This window comes from Lepisma saccharinum, chromosome 7 (assembly GCF_977018435.1).
Source record: "Lepisma saccharinum chromosome 7, izLepSacc3.1, whole genome shotgun sequence".
NCBI lineage: Eukaryota > Metazoa > Arthropoda > Insecta > Zygentoma > Lepismatidae > Lepisma > Lepisma saccharinum.
Window position 1 is genome coordinate 46536611 of NC_139235.1, and position 22057 is coordinate 46558667.

Sequence of the window (22057 nt, forward strand, 5' to 3'; positions counted from 1 at the left end):
AGAAAATATCCAGCAATAAGAAGTTTAAGTATTGGAGTAAAAACAAATTGTACAAATTCAAATGTTGCAAAGTGTTAAATTTTAGTTTTGTTTAAATTTCACATGGTGTAGTAATAATTACAAATTATAATAAACCAATTGACATTAACGTATTAATGGGACATACAGAAAAAAACTAAAACAGTACTTTTAGACTAACATACAGAATTTCAAAATTATTGAAAACTTATACTATTAGTGCAGGAGACTTCTCCTGTTTGGATGATCAAGCAAAATTGTTCAGATGTTCATTAATGATGATGCTTCTGAGGTAGTTACAGAGATGAGGAACAGGCAAGAATAGTTCCTATCTCAAGGGACAAGGCACACTAAATGCTGGAATTGTGGCTGCAATTTCTGATAATATGCAAAGTTTGTTCAAAGCCAAATAATAAAATCATACATAGTGGAATCAACAATTGTTGCACACCTTTAAATTGCTCATTGGTTCCCTTCCTCGTATTGCTTAATAGGTTTACAAAATTACATATTGGCACAGTGGGCTGGTAGGTGGACCAGCAGGATTTTATGCCAATGAGGCCAATGCTCATTCCAAAAATTATAAACCTTTCTGTTAATACTTAAATATTTTAGTTTACCCTGAAAATATTATTTTTCAGTATTAAGATTATTATTTAGGTTATAATTGCTTTTCTCCACAAATGATGTTCCTTATATCAATAAAAATGATCTCTAAAGTAATCATTTTTAAGCTATAAGGGTCAGTCAGCAGAGAACAGGTCACTTCGTGTATCTCGACATGTAGATGCTGCAACTCCATGAAACTCCTGCCACTGGATGGGGTTTCCGTTGTTACCTGGTAGATGCCAGTCATGTTGCAGGCTTGTGTGAAGCAGTGCGAGTGGGGCTGTGTGAAGTGCATACGTGCAGGGACTTGACGTCCGGCATATCATGGAGGCCAGTAAGGAAGAGAAGCGAGCAGTCGTGCGTTTCCTGTTGGCGGAAGGTGCTAGTACGTGGTGTTTATCTTTGTCATGGGTGAAGGAGTGGAATCAGAGGTTTTGTGAAGGAAGAACATCACCAGGATGATGACCTCATCCAATGTGCGAATGACATCATTCAACAGGATCGACGATGTACAGTGGAGCATGAATGCTCTCCATGATGGCCTCCATGATATGCAGGACGACATAAGCCTGCAACGCAACTGCCATCTACCAGGCTACAACGGAACCCCCTTCCAGTGGCAGGAGTTTTGTGAAGCCGCGACATCTACATAGTTTTTCTTCTATGTACGCATTGCTTGCATTGTAGAATTACTTTCCTGTAGTTTACAGTTATTACAAGTATAAGAAAACAGTTTTTCATTGTGATGTTTCAGGAGAACACACGCTCCCTTCATCAGACATTTATTTTCATTTTGACTAAAGATACAGTTACAACAATGGTTAGCAATTTTTTAAACAAAAAGAATCCCTTATATAATGGATGTTGTAATGTTACATTGTTGCAATATAACTTAACTGTGAAAAGAAGCAGTCTGTTTTATTTTTATTTCAGATAAAAAAAATTTGATCACATTTTTATTTAAAATTATGAATCCAAAATATCATCAGGTAATTCAAAGTCATCATTGTTTTCACAAAGTCTCTTGATGTTTTCTGTTACATTAAATTTTAAAGATGGTGGCTTACTCCATTTGTGAAAAAGAAAACTCCATACTGGATCTATGTTACCATTTTCATTATTTAATTTATTCCAGTGTTCTTCTGCAATGAACGAAGCTTTACAAACATTCAACTATATGTTTCCCGTCAATCTTTTCAAAACCCTTCTCTTTTTAATCAAATGCTTTTCTTCGATGATGTGAGCTGACAAACCTGTTCTTGGGTTTAGATTTATAATGTCCAAATCGTGTTCATGCCATCTTATTGCCATTTTCCTTGCTGTTTGTCCTACATAATCCTTTGAACATGAACAACTTATATGATATATTCCTGTGGTTTCCACATCTGGTAGAGAGTTTCTCATTTTGAATTCATTAAATGTACATTCCAAACTTCTTGGTGATCTAAAACAATTTTGAAATTAAATCTTCTAAAAATATTGTCAATTTTATGTGAGAATCCCTTGTGGAATGGAATGCACACAAATTTATTTTTAACAGATTTTTGATCTTTGTCTGTGTTTCTCTTTTCCTTTAGTTTTCTTGTGACTTAATTTTTTGATTTGGTTTATTCTGTTAGTGTGAAAGCCATTTTCTTTTGCTATATTAAAAAGCCTTTCTTCTTCATTTTTGATAAACTTGTTATTAGAACACAGTCTTTGTGCTCTCAGGAAAAAAAAATATATATTATCCATTGTTGTACGTTAATGTTCTGAATTGGCATGGATGTATTTTTCCCCTGCTAATTTTTACCTATGGACTGATGTTTGAATTGTTGTGTCAGTTGTCTTAATTTGCAGATCAAGGAAAGAAATTACATTGTTATTCATGGGTTCGCAAGTGAATTTTATGTGACGATGTGATTCATTTAACAATTTAAATATGTCCATGATGGTTTTCTCATTTTTAGCAATAATTAGCACATCATCTACATATCTGATGTAGAGTATGATATCTGCACCTATCTCATTAACAATTGGAGATTATATGTAATTAAGCTTCGTTCATTGCAGAAGAACGCTGGAATAAATTAAATAATGTAAATGGTGACACATATCCAGTATGGAATTTTCTTCTTCACAAATGGAGTAAGCCACCATCTTTAAAATTTAATGTAACAGAAAACGTAAAGAGACTTTGTGAAAACAATGATGACTTTGAATTACCTGATGATATTTGGGATTCATAATTTTAAATAAAAAATAATGATCAATTTTTTTTTGTCTGAAATAAAAATAAAACAGACTGCTTCTTTTCACAGTTAAGTTGCTACATTGCAACAATGTAATATTGACAACATCCATTATATAAGGGATTCTTTTTGTTTAAAAAATTGCTAACCATTGTTGTAACTGTATCTTTAGACAAAATGAAAATACATGTCTGATGAAGGGAGCATGTGTTCTCCTGAAACGTCACAACGAAAAACTGTTTTCTTATGCTTGTAATAACCGTAAACTACAGGAAAATAAGAAATCTACATGTAGATATATATGAGATGACCTGTTTTCCACTGACTGGCTCTTATAAAATGAATTTTGAGTAAAGAATTAGTGTGGAAGAAAAACCTAGCTTAATTGATTCAGTATAAAGTACTGTGTGTTCTGTGTACTGTGTAGTAATTGGTGTAAAAGTGATTGTAGTAGAATTCTGTTTATTTTTTTTATTATATATATTTTTTTTTTTACAGAAATGGCAGCGCATAGAGAATAACAGTATGTTAAAACATTCAACTCATGATTTGTGTGTGGACTCCAAACACGAAAAGAGAAAAGGATTGACTGCAGAGAAGTGTGATTCGACATCAGTAACTCAGAAGTGGAAATTCTCTCTTAACAGATTGTGATAATTTAGTGGCAATAAGTCAACTGTAATTGCTTGGATCAAGTAACGGGTCATGGAGAAGACATAGTGGGTGGTCACGATTACATCGTTAAAGATGTATGTTGTGAATCACTGGTGAACTAGTGAAATAATTGTATTATAACTAAAACTGATCTAGAATTCTGTGTGGATTAAACAGATGCAGCAGGAAGGGAATTGTGTGAGAAGTTAATGATATGAGCTTCCAAATGTTTTTATAGTTCCTGTACCTACTTGTAGAATGCATGTGAAGAGTGTAACATATGATCTCATATGTGATATAGTGCATAATGTCTGAAGAAAAAATGACTGGATTCTTCTGGTGGCTTTTTTTTAAGTATGGAAGGAGTTTTTTCTTTAAATGCAAAATGTAGCAACACAAAATACACATTAGAAACAACAGACATTCCAGTTATAACATTTGTTTATACCACACAGAATGTTGTCTTTGATGTGCAAGTGAAACGATTGATTGATTTCTAACAAACCGATACAACGTTGTAAGATAACATACACTGCAGTGAAAATGAAAAATAGATGATGCTGTTCCTAATTGCAGTACGTTAAGTGATATCGTGCGAGAAGTCATAAGGTGTAGCATTTTTTACGTGGCATGTTCTATCACTTCTTAATGGCTTTAAAACATTTTAGTTTTGTAACTGATTTTTGGAGCTTGTAGCATCATTTTTGATTTGTAAATTTTCTTTTTTGTGAATATTTTAATGAGATTACAGACTTCATATTGCAAATGGGTTTTCTTCATACACACAAGGCTGTGACGAATGTTTAGTATAATTCCATGTTTTCAAATGGAGTATCATGATTAGAGACCGGATGTTTAGGCACTAAAAACATATAAAATAGGCAGGGAAATAAGCACTTATAATTTTCAAAATAGGCATTAAAATACAAATAGGCAATGAAATTTAACCCAAAATAATGAAGATAGACATACAAAAAGAAATAGGTGTTTAAAAAATATAGAAACATACCTGTACATTCTTTATAGTTGCTTAAAAAAACCAGTAGCTCATCATTAGAGACAGCAGTCTAATATTGTACTTAATAAATCACTGCAAACAGGAGTCACGTCAGCCCAAAATTTTCCATTGTATAATGGCTACACACAATAGTCTGACAAAAGAAATTGTTGGCTACTTCCAACCAGTATGCAAATTATTTAAATATACACTTTATCACTGCACACAGGGTTATTTCAGTTAAAAAATTTGCACTATATATTCCACACAGCAGTTCGAACTAAGAAATTGTTTAAATGCATTTCAAGTTTGTACTGTACGGTTTGGCAGTCTCTGAATAAGAAGCACTAATTGCGGTTGCACATCACAACAAGGTATTTCTTCAGGTAATCAACCGCCAAGTTATGTCTGCGATCGGACAACACATTTTTTAGAACTGAAAAAGATCTTTCAACTTCCACAGATGTTACCGGATCATACTTAAAGCATGCGAGAACATGTGGATCTAACTCAGTTTGTATATTTTCACCTTTCAGAACTTGTTGTATTGCCCTTAATTTGTCCAAGTCCTTATTAGCTCCAATAACTCGCTGACATTTCTTATGAACAGCCTGACCTTTAGCATCTGGTACAGCACAAATTTGATCAACTGCAGAATGAAAACGGTCCATTAGAATTTATCAGTGTTTCACTTCTCTCTTCCAGTAATGTTCTTGTGTCTGGCAAATTTGAATAATGGGTTGTGATGAATCCTAAGTTGTTTCGCACAACAGAATTGTTCAAAAGACGCTGTGTTATGCAAATTGATGTTGCATCATCTTCAGATAGGGAATTAATTTCAGCCACCTTCTGATAGTTGGTCGCATAATATACTGCAGCAGATATCCAAGTATCCCATCTAGTTAGTATTGACTGTGGAGGCAAAGCAAGTTCAGGGGCTGTTTCTTTAAACAAAAGAACCCGGGATGGTGCTTTGAGGAATATTTTCTTAGCATTGAAAATTAAAGTCAACTTCGGGAAATGAAACACTAATTTCCTCTGCAACTCGGTGGAGAGCATGTGCAGCATAGCGGGGAAAGAACTTTAAGGGCTGTTGCTGGTTTTTCATATATGGTGCTGCATCTGTTACAAACAAAAGCACATCTTCATGCTTAACACCATCTGGCCAAAGCAAATTTAGTGAGGAAGTGAACAACTGAGCAATTGCTGTACTATTAGTTCTTTCCAGTTGCTCACGTGCAAGAAGAAATATTTTGGGCTCTACATTGTGTTCCATTGTACCAATTACAACATTAGCAAGAGACCTTCCCATAGCATCGGTTGTTTCATCAATAGACACCCAAATGTTTTCCTCCCTAATGCTTGCAATGACCACCCGTGTAACATCCTTTGACATAATTTTTATGCAGTGTTGACTCCTTCGGTACATGTTCACCTGTGTACTTCAACAGGAATCTCCTTAAAGAGGCATTCTTCAATTTCCACAAAGGAATGTCTCCCTCTATGAATGCCTTACACAAATCTGCAGAACACTGAGAATGCCTAAGAGAAATAGCGTATGATGTAATTATTGACGGTTTTACCTTGCATGACTTTTGCTTCTCAATAGAAACCGATTTGTGTTTAGCAGTTTCTAAGTGTTGCATAACGTAATATTTTTTCGTGCAATTCACAGACTTTTCACATAATTTAAATTCTTTCACATAGTTGCTCTATTTGGTTCTCAGAGAAGATGCTTCCTTGGACATTTCTGTGAGTAAAAAGCACAAATACACACAAAATTTCCACCACAAACCACGAGAGAGAAAACTACTATGATCCTTTGAAGAGCTTTCTCCAGACTATGTGCACCTGTGGAATGCAACTCAGATAGCCAGCCCAGGGAAGTGCAAAGGGGAGAGGCCAATCACCCCCTTGACAACATTCTTCAAATGAATCGGGGTGGAGCTTGACCGTAAGCAGGCCATTCAGCTTTCTACTGTAAACTGTTATTTTTAAATTTCTTGGAAGCATCGGCAACTAATCCTGGGAACAGGAAATTGTATGCACAGAGTTCAGTCTTGTCCCAATTTTAAAGAAAATGCCTGAAATAGGCAATATCTGGCATTTATGAAATAAGATAGGCAATATCGTATGAAATAGGCAAAATTAAATTGCCTTTAAATGAAGCTAATCCCTCCCCCCTGGCCATCGCAATATTCATTTTAATCATATCTCTAACAGGAAAGAATAGGCATTTTGCCTAACATCCAGTCTTTAATCATGATCAATACTTTGATGGCATTTGTGTGGACAGTTATATCCTCCTCTCTCTCTCTACCACAACATTAATTATGTGAGTCTATTTTGTTACGCTGTTTTATTTAATAGTTTTATTGTGTTTTTTGATGGTCGTCTAAAATTGGAGATAACATATGAAATATGTATGTATTAAGATGAACCAAGCGCATGTACACATAATTAACTATTTGTGCTGTTTTCGTCTTCCATGTAGTTGCTATAGTAATTTAACTCATTTACATCAATAAGCTAACCTGTGCATGTAGCATAACCTGAATCACCACAAATGTAACAGTTTTAAGTTTGTGAGAGACCAATTGTATATAACTCCTTGATAAATTGCAACCAGGGGTATAAGCCTCTGAACCATAAAGAAGTTATACAGGGTGTTTAATAATTCTCTCACACATTTTGACTTTTGGTAACTTCTGTGTTCCTTATCCAATTTTTTTTAATAGAGAATGTATATTGTACATAGGGTTTCCACTCGTTTTGTCAAAACAGGTTTTTGAGACAATTATAAAACAAATTTTCAGACCATTCTATCATGCTTTGACATGTTGATAACAAAGTTTTAAGTGTTAATCTGCTCTTGCTATTCAAATGAAGAAAATTTATTCAGCAGTTAAGAAAATGAACAAAAATAAACTATAAAAATATTTAATATGGAATATATCCCAGCAGACAAAATGGGAAATTTATTTACATGTCCACAATGGCAAGTACAAAAAATGCTTAATTTTCCCCGGGCTTTTCCACTTTTCCTTTGTTTATTCACAATTCTGTGACTTTTCCATGATTTTTTCACTCATGAGTTGATTTCCCAGACTTTTCTAGGCCAGAGAGCACTGTGACAAATGTACAAGAGAACGTGCATATATTGCTAAATTAATTAATATACTTACTAATATTCAATGCAAATAAAAAAAGCAACAACAAAAAAGGTTAAAGTAGCAATATTTCAGTTTTACCCACAAAAGCTTTCATCATGCTAAATGTTTTTACAATAATGAATGCTTTGTGAATAAAACTAACACATTGCCCTTTAAATAGTCTTTACTTATTTATGTTGCTTGAATATTGGTAATTTTAAAAAGCAATAAGCTCCAACAAGAATAACGGTCTTCCGATACATAAACCTCTTCCTTTCACTCCTCTATGGAAATAATGTGACTATACATAGATGCCATTGCCAAATGCAGGACACCATTTTGCAATAACTGTAATGTCTCGTTGAGGATTACCATGTCAGCATCATGGTCACAAACTTTACTCAAAGTTTGCAACACACGTTGACATTATCACAATCATCATTATTATAGAGTTAAGTTTCAGAATAGAATTACAAACCCTTTTTGTTATATTGTTGTGGTACACCTCAGTGTTGTGACAGGGTGGCTATTCTAGGCACATGATAAAATTCAAGTATAATTCCCGATTTTCAAGATGAGCTTTACAAAAATGCAAGGTTATACAAGATGTTTTCTCTATTTCAATCTTACGTATTACCGCCTGTCTATACCCACACAAATATATTAACAATACAGAGAGTCCATGCGATTCAAACTTATTCTAATTCAATTCAATTAAATGGTATATATACATTTAAAATAATTTAAGGTGAGGAATTTGCATTTGCTATTTCACATACTCAGACTTGAAATACATCTACAAACACAAGCCACAAATGTTACAGGATATGTACTAAACTGCGAATAATAAATTGTATTGTATGAGAATTTCAAACTCAAATTACCTAATCAACTTCAATATATCTTGCAATAATCTTCAGTCTGGCAGAAAGATTGTTCTGCAAAGGACACTAACAAAGTAAATGGATTGAGATATGTAATTCTGTTCTATTTTCCGTGCATATTTCTTTTTTTTTTTAGTTCTTGTTAAAAATTAAAAATAAACTTGCCTGAGGGCATTTATAAATATGAATAAATTCAATGGGATTTGGATTAATAAAAATTGCAATTTTTCACGTCTATGGAGAAAAGTGAAAGCAGAATTCAAGGAATTCCCAGTGAGTAGGCACCCTGTGAGATACACTAGACACACATGTTCCTCTGGAGATCTTGCTTCATGGTAAAAGCATTCATTTTTTCGACATGTCAAGAATGTTGTCACGATACAACAATATCTAAAAAAAAAAAAACTAGAAAATTTCATTTTCAAATTCTTCTATTATAATAATGGGCATAATTCCTCAAGCTAAGTGCTATTTTCCTGTAACATGATTACTGAAAACTGGAAGAATATTCACACAATTTATAGAAAACACACAAAGATCTGTATAATATATCCATTCTGTTTGGTTACTATCAGTTAAGAAATACAGAAGTTAACATAAGCTGAAATGAAGGTTTATCAAATAGCATGTATACACATTGTGGTTCAACAATGTTGAACAAAAAGTCTGCACTTAGAACCAGATTTGGTCCACTTCCATGATGTAGCATTTAACATGGTGCAGTGTAAAGCCAGACTGCCTTCCTGATAGCCTTGCGATCTAGACTAATTTATGAATTTGATTCCATAAAATGAAAGGAGTTTTTATTGTTATTGCACAGACTCACATTGTAGTCGAGAGGTGCACATTACATATTAGATGTGAGATTCTGCACTGTTGAAGTTTTAGTTACTGCCCTGCCAAGAAGAGAAAAACTGTCAGGCACCGTATTTGAATTTCCTACCCTAAGTGAGTAAAGGGAGGTGGTGATGCAATCAGCTACTTGCCATGTAATCCTGGCATTCTTCACATCAGTGCTAAGTGTTTTGTCATCATGAAAGGGAGAAGTGTACATAGTGCAAGCAGAGATGTAATGTTTAACATTGTTAATTTTTTTTACAACAAAACATTATAAATATGGCAACACAGAGACACTAGGGGAACAAGCAAAGGGGAATATTTTCATGTATGGTGACTTCGATAGGAGTAAACAAATGACTGTCTACTAGTTTCCAAGTTCACCACAGTCTTTCTCTTCTTGGTACACCCACATGTATACATTAAATAATTCTTGAAGCTTTCCTGGTGGCAAATAATCAAGAGGTTTTCTCGGGCAATCAACCAGGTAATTTCTGGATAGGGTTCCGAGCTTTCGAGAGCTAACATCACTCTCATCTTCAGGGATTCAAGTGCAGATATATATCAGGGTAAAGTTATATGTATTTGGTGTGGGAGGGGTCTGGTACAGGTGGCATCTCTACAAAATTCATGCTTCCAGTCAACTAACACTAACCAGGCATAGTCCAATTCTAGTCATGTGTCCCTGTTGAGGTTTTCCTAGAAAACTCTAGAACTGGACCCAACCTGGTTAGCGATAGTCGACTGGGAGCGCAGACATCTTAGACACACCACCTGTACCAGACCCCTTCCACACCAAATACATATAACCTTACCCTGATATATATCTGCACTTCAATCCCTGAAGATGAGAGTGATGTTAGCTCTCGAAAGCTCTGAACCCTATCCAGAAATTACCTGGTTGATTGCCCAAGAAAACCTCTTCATATGTATACATATTTTATGCAAAATGTAAATGAGAAATATTTATTGAAAGACAATGAAAATTCGAGTGAATTTGTACTCAAGACACTGTAAGAGAGCTACCTACTAGGCTGTTCAGGGATCTTTCTTTTACTACAATGCCATTACATAATTTTGTAAATTACAATATTTTAAGAATATGAAAATCTTCTTCTTCCTGTTCTGTAATTATTATGTCAAGTATACCTTAACCAAACAACTACCTTCACATTACGTGAAACACACAAGCATTCTAGTTCCTAGGCTACACATCACAGAGTTATGTAATAAAGAAGTTCAGAGACTGACAATAATTCAGAGGTTACTTATTAGACAGTCAGCTGCAAAGATAATTTGCAATATCTGATAAAGGTATATGGTGAACCCATAATGTAATTGGTGTATTAATGCTGCCATTGTCCCAAACTACTGGATGAATTTCTTACATCTGCACAATGACGTATTGATACAGAGTCCGGCAGGAAAATCTGATGGTTTTTGAAATCATAGTACAAGGTTGTAATTTGATACAAAACAAATTATTATTTTTTATTTACAGCAAATGAAGTGCCATTCATGAATCATAACTAAAAACTGGATAAAGATACGTTTTAAAAATTACATGCAAATGAGAACCATTCTTGTGAATGCACTCTTGCAAACTGTCATTGACATTCTGCACAGCACGTTGGACTAAATCTTGTGGAATTGCAGCTTTCAGTTCTTATGTAGTGCGTGGTTTGTTCATGAAAAGTTTCCCTTTGAGGTAACCTCATAGAAAATAATCGCATGGCGATAGGTTCGGTGAGCAGGGTGGCCATGGCATGTTGCCTCGTTGAGAGATGATGTGCCTGGGAAACATTTGTAGTCGCTCAATCTTGTTGAAACCAAATTTGTGTGGGGTCGATTTGTCATCTGCGAAGTTCTGGCAAGAGAAAGTCGCTCATTGTGTTCCAACTACAGATTCACCATTTTTTAAAAATGTTTCTATAACAAAAGCACGATGTACAGCATTCCACTGCTCCATGCTGTCTGAAATGGCATCACATGTCTAGCGAAATCCCACTTCCCCCGTGAAGTCTGGCTCCACCTACCAGCAGTGTTGCCAAACTAAAACAGTCAGATTTCCCTTCCGGATCCTGCATGATTAAAAATAAGGCCAATTCAGCTAACCCGACACTTTGAAACACAATTCTGGTGGAATGATATGCCAAAATTGCAATTTAATACTCATGTTATATAACACTTCTAACAATTGTGAAGGATATTAGAAATTTAAAATGTTCAATCATGGCTTTGCTATCAACAGAAATCCCTAACGGTATCAGAATTGCTTCAAAGTGTTATTAGCTGAGATACAGTTTAAACTAAATAAAATTTATTTATACCTAGCATCCATCACCAATGTTGATGAATAATTCAAAAGACATAGCACAACCTCATAATTTTTTAACTCTTATTGATGCATGTGTGGACTGGATTAGAATTATAATTATTTTTGCATAAAGATATGTGCATTGAATTAAAAGATAAAAGCATTTATTCTTTTTTCTTGTAATTTACATATGCTTTTTGTGAGAATATTTTGAAAGATCAGTTTAATTTGCATATTGAGAGCAAGGCACATGTAAAGAAAAGATTGCAACAGAAATAGAAATGCAATAATGCCAGTGGGCACGAACGTAGGTTACGGGTGTAATCCAGCTCTAACAACACTCGATCTCCTGAAAACACAGACCAATACAATGTTGTACAGGAATGTTACATAGTTACTGTCGACCTGGAAATGATTATTCTGTGTTAGAATATGTGAAAGTATAGTTTGAATGCCCACTGAACAGTTATTATTGTGGATATAAAAAGACAAATTACGAATAACTTCTGTAGTACTTGTCACAAATGAGATTTAAAAATGTGAATTACAGCAATGGTGTGTTAAAAAATGCAAGCATACTGTATTAAGCTGGCTTTCTAATCAATATAATTAAGAACAATCTTCCGTAGACATTTTCATTTCTTAAAGAGGTTTATAGATCATGCTGATTTGTAAAAAAGGAAATGTTTTATTGTTTTTATATCATTCTTTAGTTGCAACTTGAAAAATTTCCGTGTAAAATGTCTACCAGTTGATGCATTTGAAAAATTCTGAATAAATAAATCAATAATTATACATGACTTCAGCTGCTTCATTTTATCTGACCTCCAGAGTGTCAAATATTCCAGTATTGTGTAAGAATAATCACACCCCACAGATTTAATTCTGGTTTTTTAACTCTCTTGGCACAGAATGTAACGTAGATTATGTTCTTTGTAGGGCTGAGCCGATACCACTTTGAACCGACACCAATACAGATTCCTACCGATACTGATACAAATACTTGAAAATTACAATAATTAAAATTTGTTCAAAATATTGACCAATATTGGTGTGTGAATATTCTTCTCCAATTATATGCATTTACCAAGAAATTTGGTTTAGAATATTCAAGAATTACATCAGAATATTAAAATAGACGTTATGTAATAAAAAATAAAATAAATTATGCAAAATAAAAAGAATGTTTGAATTTTGCTCAATCTCCAGCATAATTAGACTGCGAAAATGTCACATTGTGTTTTTGCGGACCCCGTGAAAGACCAACAAGCTGGAAAAAAAATCAGCTGGTATCTGTAGAATAATTCCAACCGATACATCGGCATAAGAATTTCAACCAATACATTGGCATAAGAATTTCAACAGAGACATCAGCATAAGAATTCCAACCGATACATCGGTATCGACTCAGTATTAGTTCTTTGTTTTATGAGTGCTTATTGAAATTTGTACATGCTTCCATGTCCTTCATCATATGTTTTGGTGCAAATGTTTGATATTTCAGTTCATAACTTGCCTGCTTGAAGGTAGCACAAGTGCTGTTTCTTTGTTCTTTCTCTATTACTCACTGTGGATGTGTGCTGTGCATTTCTCATTTGGCATAGTGGCTGAAAAAGTTGTTCCAGGTTGTTTCCGGCAGACACTCTCCAAGGATGATATTAAGCATTCTCTGGAGGACATATCTGATCATGAATTTGATTTGATTTAGTTTATTTTACTTCGCGTTTTGTGCCCCTTGGCTTATTTGCAAAGATGGGGATGCGTGATGAAATGATGAAAGTGATGAATGGACATTCACACACAAACAAGCCCGAGCGGGATTCAAACCCCGGGACCCTTGGCGTCGCAGCACGATGTGCTAACCACTCAGCCACAGGATCCGGCATCTGATCATGAAGAACGGAATGTAGAACATGATATCATTCATTGAATATTTAGAAAAATTAGATATAATGAACAAATTTTTTTTTAGATATTTTTGAATACTTTGTCATGATCATGACAATTAAACAAAAATTGCATTTTTGTAAGTTATATTTTGTACTCATACACAAATTTAAAGCCTGTAGAGTACATAGTAACAGAGCAACAAAGAGAGAATAAAGTAAAAGTTTATATCAGTCTGATAATACTGCTACAGTTTAAAGTGGTATCTGAAAACATTTCATATATTCACTCGGCCATAGTTTTTTTTCTTGGACTACAACATGATAAAAGCAATGATGCATGTAATTGGATAGTTTAACTATTCTGTTGATATGGAATGAAATTAAATAGTCTTCACTCAGTCATTGTGTGCGATTGCAACGGCTCACTACTACACATATGTTATTATTAGAAATATTATCAATGTTTACAATGGTTCCATCAATACCAACAGGAGGATATTTCAGCTAGGGATGTGACAAAGTCAATTACCGATAACAAATTTCTTCTAGAGGAACATTTTGCGTTACCGAGTAAAACACCACCATTCTGGCAGCAATGGAGTGTGCTGTGCACCTCTTGTCACAAAGCAATATAATTATTTTTTTTCTTTTTTTTTCTAATGAAAAAATTTCCAGGAACAGGTACAAGCTATTCCTGGGCACTCTGTATAACATGTATATATCAACAGGTGTAAATACAAATTTCTCCCACAGGTTTGTCAACGTTTGCAGGAAACTATCATAAAAGCTTTGTTAAAAATTGCTTCCATGGTGTTTTTCCACCTTCTATCGTAACTTTTTGTACCACTGTGCAAAGCGGCACCATTTTGGCGACAAACAACTGTGCACGTCCTGTCACACGGGGGTCGAATCGCCAATATTTCTTGCAATACCTGATAGTTTAGTTTAGTTTTAGTTTAGTTTATTTGCGTCCAAGGACTACCGGTGTGTACAAATTACAGTACATGGTAATATAGGACATGTCAATACTTACATTACAATACAATATTACATTAATAGATTTTACAAATACAAAATATATAGCCAAAAATTTTAAAAAAAATTGGGTCTTACTCTGGTATTATATCAAAATCACAAAAAAATATAACAAGAAGATATAGAACATTGCAGCTTACTTCTAGGTGATACTAATTATCCACTTTCATTTGACATTTAATTTTACAAGAATAATATGTGATTATACTACATTATGTACATTTGTCTTATGTAAAAGTCGCTTCCATGTATTCAGCTATAGAATAAAAAACATGCTTCAGAAGCATTGATTTTATCTTGTGCTTGAATATCATCAATTTTGGTTCTTTCCTCACATCTTGTGGTAGTTTATTGTAGAGATCTATGGAAGAGTTTAAGGGACCTTTCTTACATAAGTTAAGGTGCCTCCACTGTGTTTGATTGAGTTTGTGTTTGAAGTCCACTTTATGCACAGTAAGGCTAATCGGGACTGGACCTACAGTTTAAAGTGGGATCTGAACCACTGTGAGCCTCCACCGCGTATCGATCCCGGGATCCCTTGATTACAAGGCGGCGATGCTACCATCCTCCACTGTGTCAGTTGCAATGAATTTATCGGTTCCCCCACTTTTCCTTTCTTTACATTCTTTATTTATAATATACAATTACAAATATACAACACTCTTAGTTGCAAGATAAGAAACTTTTCTTCCAACAAAGAAAAATTGTTGGACTTTTGTGTCTAATCTGTTGTCGACGCCGCGCCGCGTGAGGTTTTGATTTCAAAGCATTTGGGACATCTTCCGCGGATTTCTTTGATTTGAGTTTCATGACTTCAGAATTCAGAAATAAACAGTAATTTTTGGCTGTTCTAGTCTTAGTTGTTACATGGTAGTCGAGAAGTGTCAATCAGCGAACCGAACCATGCCGAAATGCTAACTAACTAACTAACCAACTAACTCTCTAGCCTTCTTAAACCCGAAGGTTCATGGCTGCAGCAACACAGGCCTTCCATCTCTCCCTATCTTGAGCAAGTTCAATATACTCTTTTCCATCCCTACCGATTTCCCTTAGGTCCATCTCAACATTGTCCCTCCATCTTCGTCTTGGCCTTCCTACAGGTCTCTTACCATCAGGTTTCCCAACAAGAATCCTGTAAACTTCCTCTTTCTTCTCCCATTCGTGCCACATGGCCTGCCCACCTAAGTCTTTTTGATTTAATTATTCTGATAATATCTGGATATGAATACAAATTATGTAGTTCTAAATTATGTAACCTTCTCCACTCACCTGTCTCCTCATCCCTTTTAGATCCAAAGATTTTCCTAAGGATCTTATTTTCAAATACTCTCAATTTATGTTCCTCTTTCAATGTAAGGGACCAAGTTTCACATCCATATAATACTACAGGCAAAATTACTGTTTTGTATATTTTAACTTTTAGTTTCTTAGATATTAAACGAGAAGACAAAAGTTTTTGAAGAGAGAAGTAACATGCATTTCCTGAATTAAGCCTACTTTTTATTTCCTCTTTAATATAATTTTCATTTGTTAATATTACTCCTAAGTATTTGAATTTGGAAACTGGTTCAAACGAGTTGTTATCAATAATTAGATTTTGATTATTACCTAACACTTGGTTTTGGCCTATAAGCATAAATTTAGTTTTCTCTTTGTTAACTTCCAAACCTATCTCTTTAGCAGTTTTGAAAAATATTTTAGCATTATTCTTAATTGTATTCACATCATCCCCACAGTAAGTCTACATCATCTGCATATGCTAACAACTGAGTCACACCATTTAATTTTAGTCCTTCTTTAGTTTCTTTTACCTTCCTAACAGCATATTCTAAGGCAAAATTAAAGAGCAATGGAGATAATGCATCTCCTTGTTTTAACCCATCATGAATTGTAAATTTGTCAGACATATTAATACCCACACGAATTTTACTTTCTGTTTCACTGGTGCATATTTTTATCATACTAACAAGCTTCTTAGGTATTCCAAACTCTACTAATATATTATATAATTTATCTCTTTTGACCGAATCATATGCTTTTTTGAAATCAATGAATAGCTGATGGACATTTTGATTATATTCCTACTTTTTTTCAAGTGTCTGTCTGATGTGAAAAAATTGATCTGTAGTTGATCTGTTACGTTTAGATCCACATTGATAATCACCTATAATTTCATTAGCATATGGGGTTAGTCTTGTTAAGAGAATGTTAGATAATATTTTATATGTTGTTGAGAGTATGGAAATTCCACGGTAATTATTGCAGTTCATTTTATCACCTTTTTTAAACACAGGAACAATTATGGATTCTTTCCACTGTTGAGGAATTTCTTCTTTATTCCATATTAAACAAATTAATTTATGAATTTGACATATTAATGAATTTCCACGATATTTAATTAACTCAGCTGGTATTAAATCAATGCCAATTGCTTTGTCATTCTTTAGCCTTTTAATAGCATCTTTAACTTCAGTCAAGTTAGGTTCTGGAACTAAATGAAATGCAAATGTGTTTTTAGTGACGACTTACAAAACTGTTTCCCGATTTTAGACCTGTCCACCAGGCACATTTATTTCAGTTGCTAATAAAGGTACGTTTATTTCAGTGTAGTCTAAATGCATTGACGTTTCTTTTTTATCTGGCTAACTCATTGGCATTAAGGAACCCAAATATTCATCACTGCAGCAACACAAGCCTTCCATTTTTTCTTATCTTAGCCAAGCACAATATACGTAATCTTCATTATCTTTACAAATCTCTTTCAAATTTACTGTAATATTATCTTGTAATAATTGTAAGTAGACAATATAATTATGTACTCTTTTTTAATGAACATGTCCTCTTTTTTAAAATTTATCATCTGGTAACCCTATTCTTCCCTAGATGTGTGGTGTGGAACTAGGAGTAGAGATTCTACTGTACGTACATTTTTGAGTTAATAGGTGAGACGGTCTTACTACATAGAAATCCAACAAGGCAAGCACCCACCCAAAAATTCCTCTGCCCACACGATTGCCCACCCAAACAAATTCAAGACATAATTGTTTAGGCAAATATGAATGTTTCAATAAGAAAAAGTAATTTATTGTCTTGACTCCGTGCACATTTTTCTTATGAGTATTGTTCCCTCTAGAAAGAGTCACACATTATCCTGTAAGAAGTGTCGCTCATTCACTGTTTTTGGATTTACATTACTGAGTAAGAAAATGAAAATCGTTAGAAAATATGTTCATGAATAATACCTGTCAAATTTATATGTTATTTAAAACTTGAAACATGATCTAGTTAATACTTCTGTGGCTAGAAGTAGTGCAATATCTGGCTACAGCCAAAGTGCGCGTTTTCCGAGGTAAAGAGTACAAAATCATACAGAATGGAACAAATATCTTCAAACACGTAAATAAATGCAATGGTATGAAAAAGAACTTTGAGACTTCCTTATCCTAGTATTTTGGGTAGTGGGTATTTTACTTCGATAGTATGATAATAATCAGAGAATGGCAACTTCATATAAACATTTGGGGGGAGGGCGAAAGATTAAGAACATTTTTTTTATATAAAATGGACATAGTTTACTTCTTGAGGAATTTGGAGGGCAGAAAGTGTTCTCTCCCTAAAGTCGACGCCTATGGTGATGTGATAATTGTAAATAAATGAAACTTTTTCCAATCGTAGTTTCAAAGCGCAATGAACAAGAGAAGAATTGCTACGTAACTATCATGATCAAATGTGATGAATTTTTTGGTCTAAATTAATTTCCACAATACAATATGTAAAAGTATCTGTTTTCCCAAGCGCTAAACATATTTCTATTGAACCCTATCGACGACCCCTTTTGGCCACATGAAGATTTACTTCAGGAAGTGGTCGCTTCTGTAATGGCATCGATTTTTCAATATTCATTTTGAGCATATTTCTTTATTTTTATCATTTTTCAGTGATATCTTGTGTGAAAATTATCGTTTTTATGCTGGGAATCTTTAATATAGAATGAAAAAAATGTGCGTTCCATGTGTGTTTTAAAACTTTCACATCGAGGCATTAATTAAATGCAAAGATTCATACGCACTTAACAATTTGGAAAACTCCTGTGAGCTAAGTAAAAATATAATTCAGCAACCAACACTCTTTCCAGTTAAAAACTACCCATATTATACTAGATATTCAAGGTCACTCATTTGAATTATGGAGAAAACAAATCTTCACTGTTGTTGGTGTTTACATACCTTCTGTCGCCATCCTTAAATGCATATATAATGTACACATACTGTGTCTTGTATCGAAAGAAGAAACAAGATATTTCGTTTTGTAAAGGATGTTAATAATGGTGGCAAATAAACAGTGACACCGCTAACAAGATATAAGTGAGGGGGCTACAGATTTCGGAGTCAAATTCTCGGGGGGCTACCTAATGCCAAGTAAAATGTATTTACTTAATAAGATTACTGCGGTATAATATTATCAATGACATATTTTACAGTCCAATCCAGAGATAAATCACTGAGATGTTGCATATTTTTCCATCATATACAAAAGTACTTTTAGACATGATTTTTTATGTCAAACAAAATGCAATAATAATGTTGTTTTCTTTTCCTACGCCATCGTTGAGTTGAATAATGTCATACACACTATTCACTATTCACATGAACAGTAGAAAATATACCATAAAACTACATTCAAAATCAACTCGCTTGATATACTATAAATACTGTAAGTAACACTATGTCTATGTAAATAGTGTGAGTACTTTCTTTTTTTTGCTATAATGAGAGAATGAACCATAGCAAGAAATTACGATAAGATACATATGTTTTATGAGCAGCTACAACCTTGTTTAAAATGCAAATAAATTTGCAAGCTCCATCTCAAAGGACAGAATAGACAGAGCACTCAACCTCTAGTTACCAATTCGATTACGAAGGTAACACTTGATCTGCCGTAAGCATCCACGAAAGATTTTAGCTTTTTGTGCTTCAGAAAAGCGACATTAAGTTATTAAAGAAGGCATGAAATAAACAATACCACCCTTGAACAGAAAATGTGTTAATGAAACCATTTTCTCTGCCATGATGAAATATATTATGTTTCCTTGTTCAACGACTGAAATTCAGAACTTGGGGCTAAATGTGGGGACGATGCGAGAAATACTGCCCACTTTAGAGGTGCCACTCTCAAGGAACAAGCTCATTTTCACTACAAATTTACCTCTACTAGGAGACAAATACATATACGTAGAAGCAATGAAGTATTTGTAACTCTTGAACTGGGCATTTTGATTAGTGAAAATAACTGCTGAAGATTATAATTTTATTTCAGAATATATTATGCATAAATATTGATCAGAATTGGATCAATAATTTTAGATGTGTTTCTCCTACACACAATAAAGTTTAGCCACTATGACGGCACTGCAGAAATTATTTTCTAACTTCACAAATTATAATTAATTAACATGTAGGACTAGGAGTGAGAGCAAAAATTGCCCAAGCATACACCTTATTACAATGATTAGTTGATTGGATTTGTATTAAGGTTCACTATATACACAGAGGCTAATCGGCACGAGAGCTACAGCTTCTACCGGAATACGAACCACTTAATGGAATATTACCTCCACCGGAGATCGAACCCGCGACCCCTTGATATGAAGGCAGCAGTTTTATCGCTAGACTATTGGTGCTGGGAGCCCAATTTTAATATTTCCAATTCTTAGCATTTAAGAATTAGAGTTTGTGTACTCTTTGATTCTTTAACATCGTATTTCTCCCTCTCGAATATCAACGATAAGGATAGCTATAATAATGATTGATTGATTGAGTTATTATTATTATTATTATTATTTATTATTATTAAAGTAGGGTTACAATTAAGCTTACATTTTTTTTTACATTGATTCCGAACAACAAAAACAGCTTTTTGCCCTACATGAATTAATATACAGTTATGCTATTTGTTTATAAGTATACATACAATGGAATATTATAAATTTATATAATTGAAAAATATAAGAAATAGACTAAAATAAACATTTTTTGCAGCTACGTTTTATGAAGGAAGAAATGAGGTAGAATAGGCACAGTGTCAGTATTCATAAATTAATGTCCTAATCTGTTGTTTAAATGTGGCCAAATTTCTCTCCTTTCTGCAATTTACAGGCAGTTGATTCCATGCTTTACTTGCCAGTGATGACAGGGATTTAGATCCGTATCTTGCCTTGTTACATTTTGGTACTCGGATACTGTTGGTGTTGTTGGATCGCAGATTGGGATAATTTCTATTACTAGATATCATTACTTTGTCCTTTAATAAGTGGTGGTGCTTGTTAATTGCCTGGTGAATTTTTAGTAGAAATGCATATTTTCGTCTGGATTCCAGCGTGGGTAATTGGAGTTCTTCTCTGCTTGCACGTGAGGTCGTGTGCGCTGTATTTCTTATGCTACGAATAGCCCAAATTTGCATTTTCTCTAGTTTCGTGGTGTGATTTCTATTAATCCCATAAAGTACAGAGGAACAGTATTCAAGTAACGGCCTAATAAATGCTTTGTAGAATGCTAATTTGTGGGCAAGGTGTACATATTTGCAGACAAATTGAAACTGCTTGATTTTAGGTGCTGCGCGTGAACACATTCTTTTTACATGTTGTGAAAAGGATAAACTTTTATCTAGGTGCATACCGAGATATTTTAGAGATTCACATGGTTTTATATTGAAATTTCCTATTTTAATGTTGTCAATTAGCGTATTGTTATTATTTTCACTGGATAGTATTAATACTTGCGTCTTAGACTCGTTCACTTTCAACATGTTAGATTGATACCACTCAAGAACTTCGGGCATATTTTCCTCAATGTTTGCAATTACTTTTTCTAATTTGCTTGACGCGCAGTACAGGAGGCAGTCATCTGCGTACAAATATAATTCAAACCCAAATTCCCTGTCTGCGATGTCATTCACAAACATGTTAAACAGTTTAGGACCTAGAATAGATCCCTGTGGTACACCGAAAGATACATTTACACGGTTTGAAATCGAGTTGCCTACTTTTGTGTCGATACTCCTATTCCATAAATAACTTTCGATCCAGTTGCATGCAAGGGCAGAGAAATTAAATTGCTGATGTAATTTCTGTATTAATAAATTTGGTTGAACACTGTCGAATGCTTTACTGATATCTAGAGAAATAATGCCAATGTATTGCTTCCCTTTACGATCTAATATATTTCTCCAGTTATGTATCAGTTCGTGCACGAGTAATTCTGTCGAGCGATTTTTTCTAAAAGCAAACTGTCTATCTGTCAGTAGATTGTTAGAATGTAAGTATTGTTCTAATTGCTTGTCTATTACCTTTTCAAGAATCCTGCTTAATGAGGAAGTAATTGATATGGGGCGATAATTATTAACTTGCGTCGGGGACCCCCCTTTAAATATAGG

General features: G+C 34.1%; 1 protein-coding gene across 1 annotated transcript in view; it reads left to right on the forward strand.

Moving 5' to 3' along the window:
* Positions 1–12486, forward strand: part of Pgant2 (polypeptide N-acetylgalactosaminyltransferase 2) — a 521273-nt gene extending 508787 nt beyond the window's left edge. The window contains exon 12 of the mRNA XM_083125241.1: positions 3357–12486. Coding sequence (XP_082981367.1) covers positions 3357–3512 — 156 coding nt within the window. The 3' untranslated portion in view covers positions 3513–12486. The remainder of the gene's footprint in view (positions 1–3356) is intronic.
* The last annotated feature ends 9571 nt before the right edge of the window (positions 12487–22057 follow it).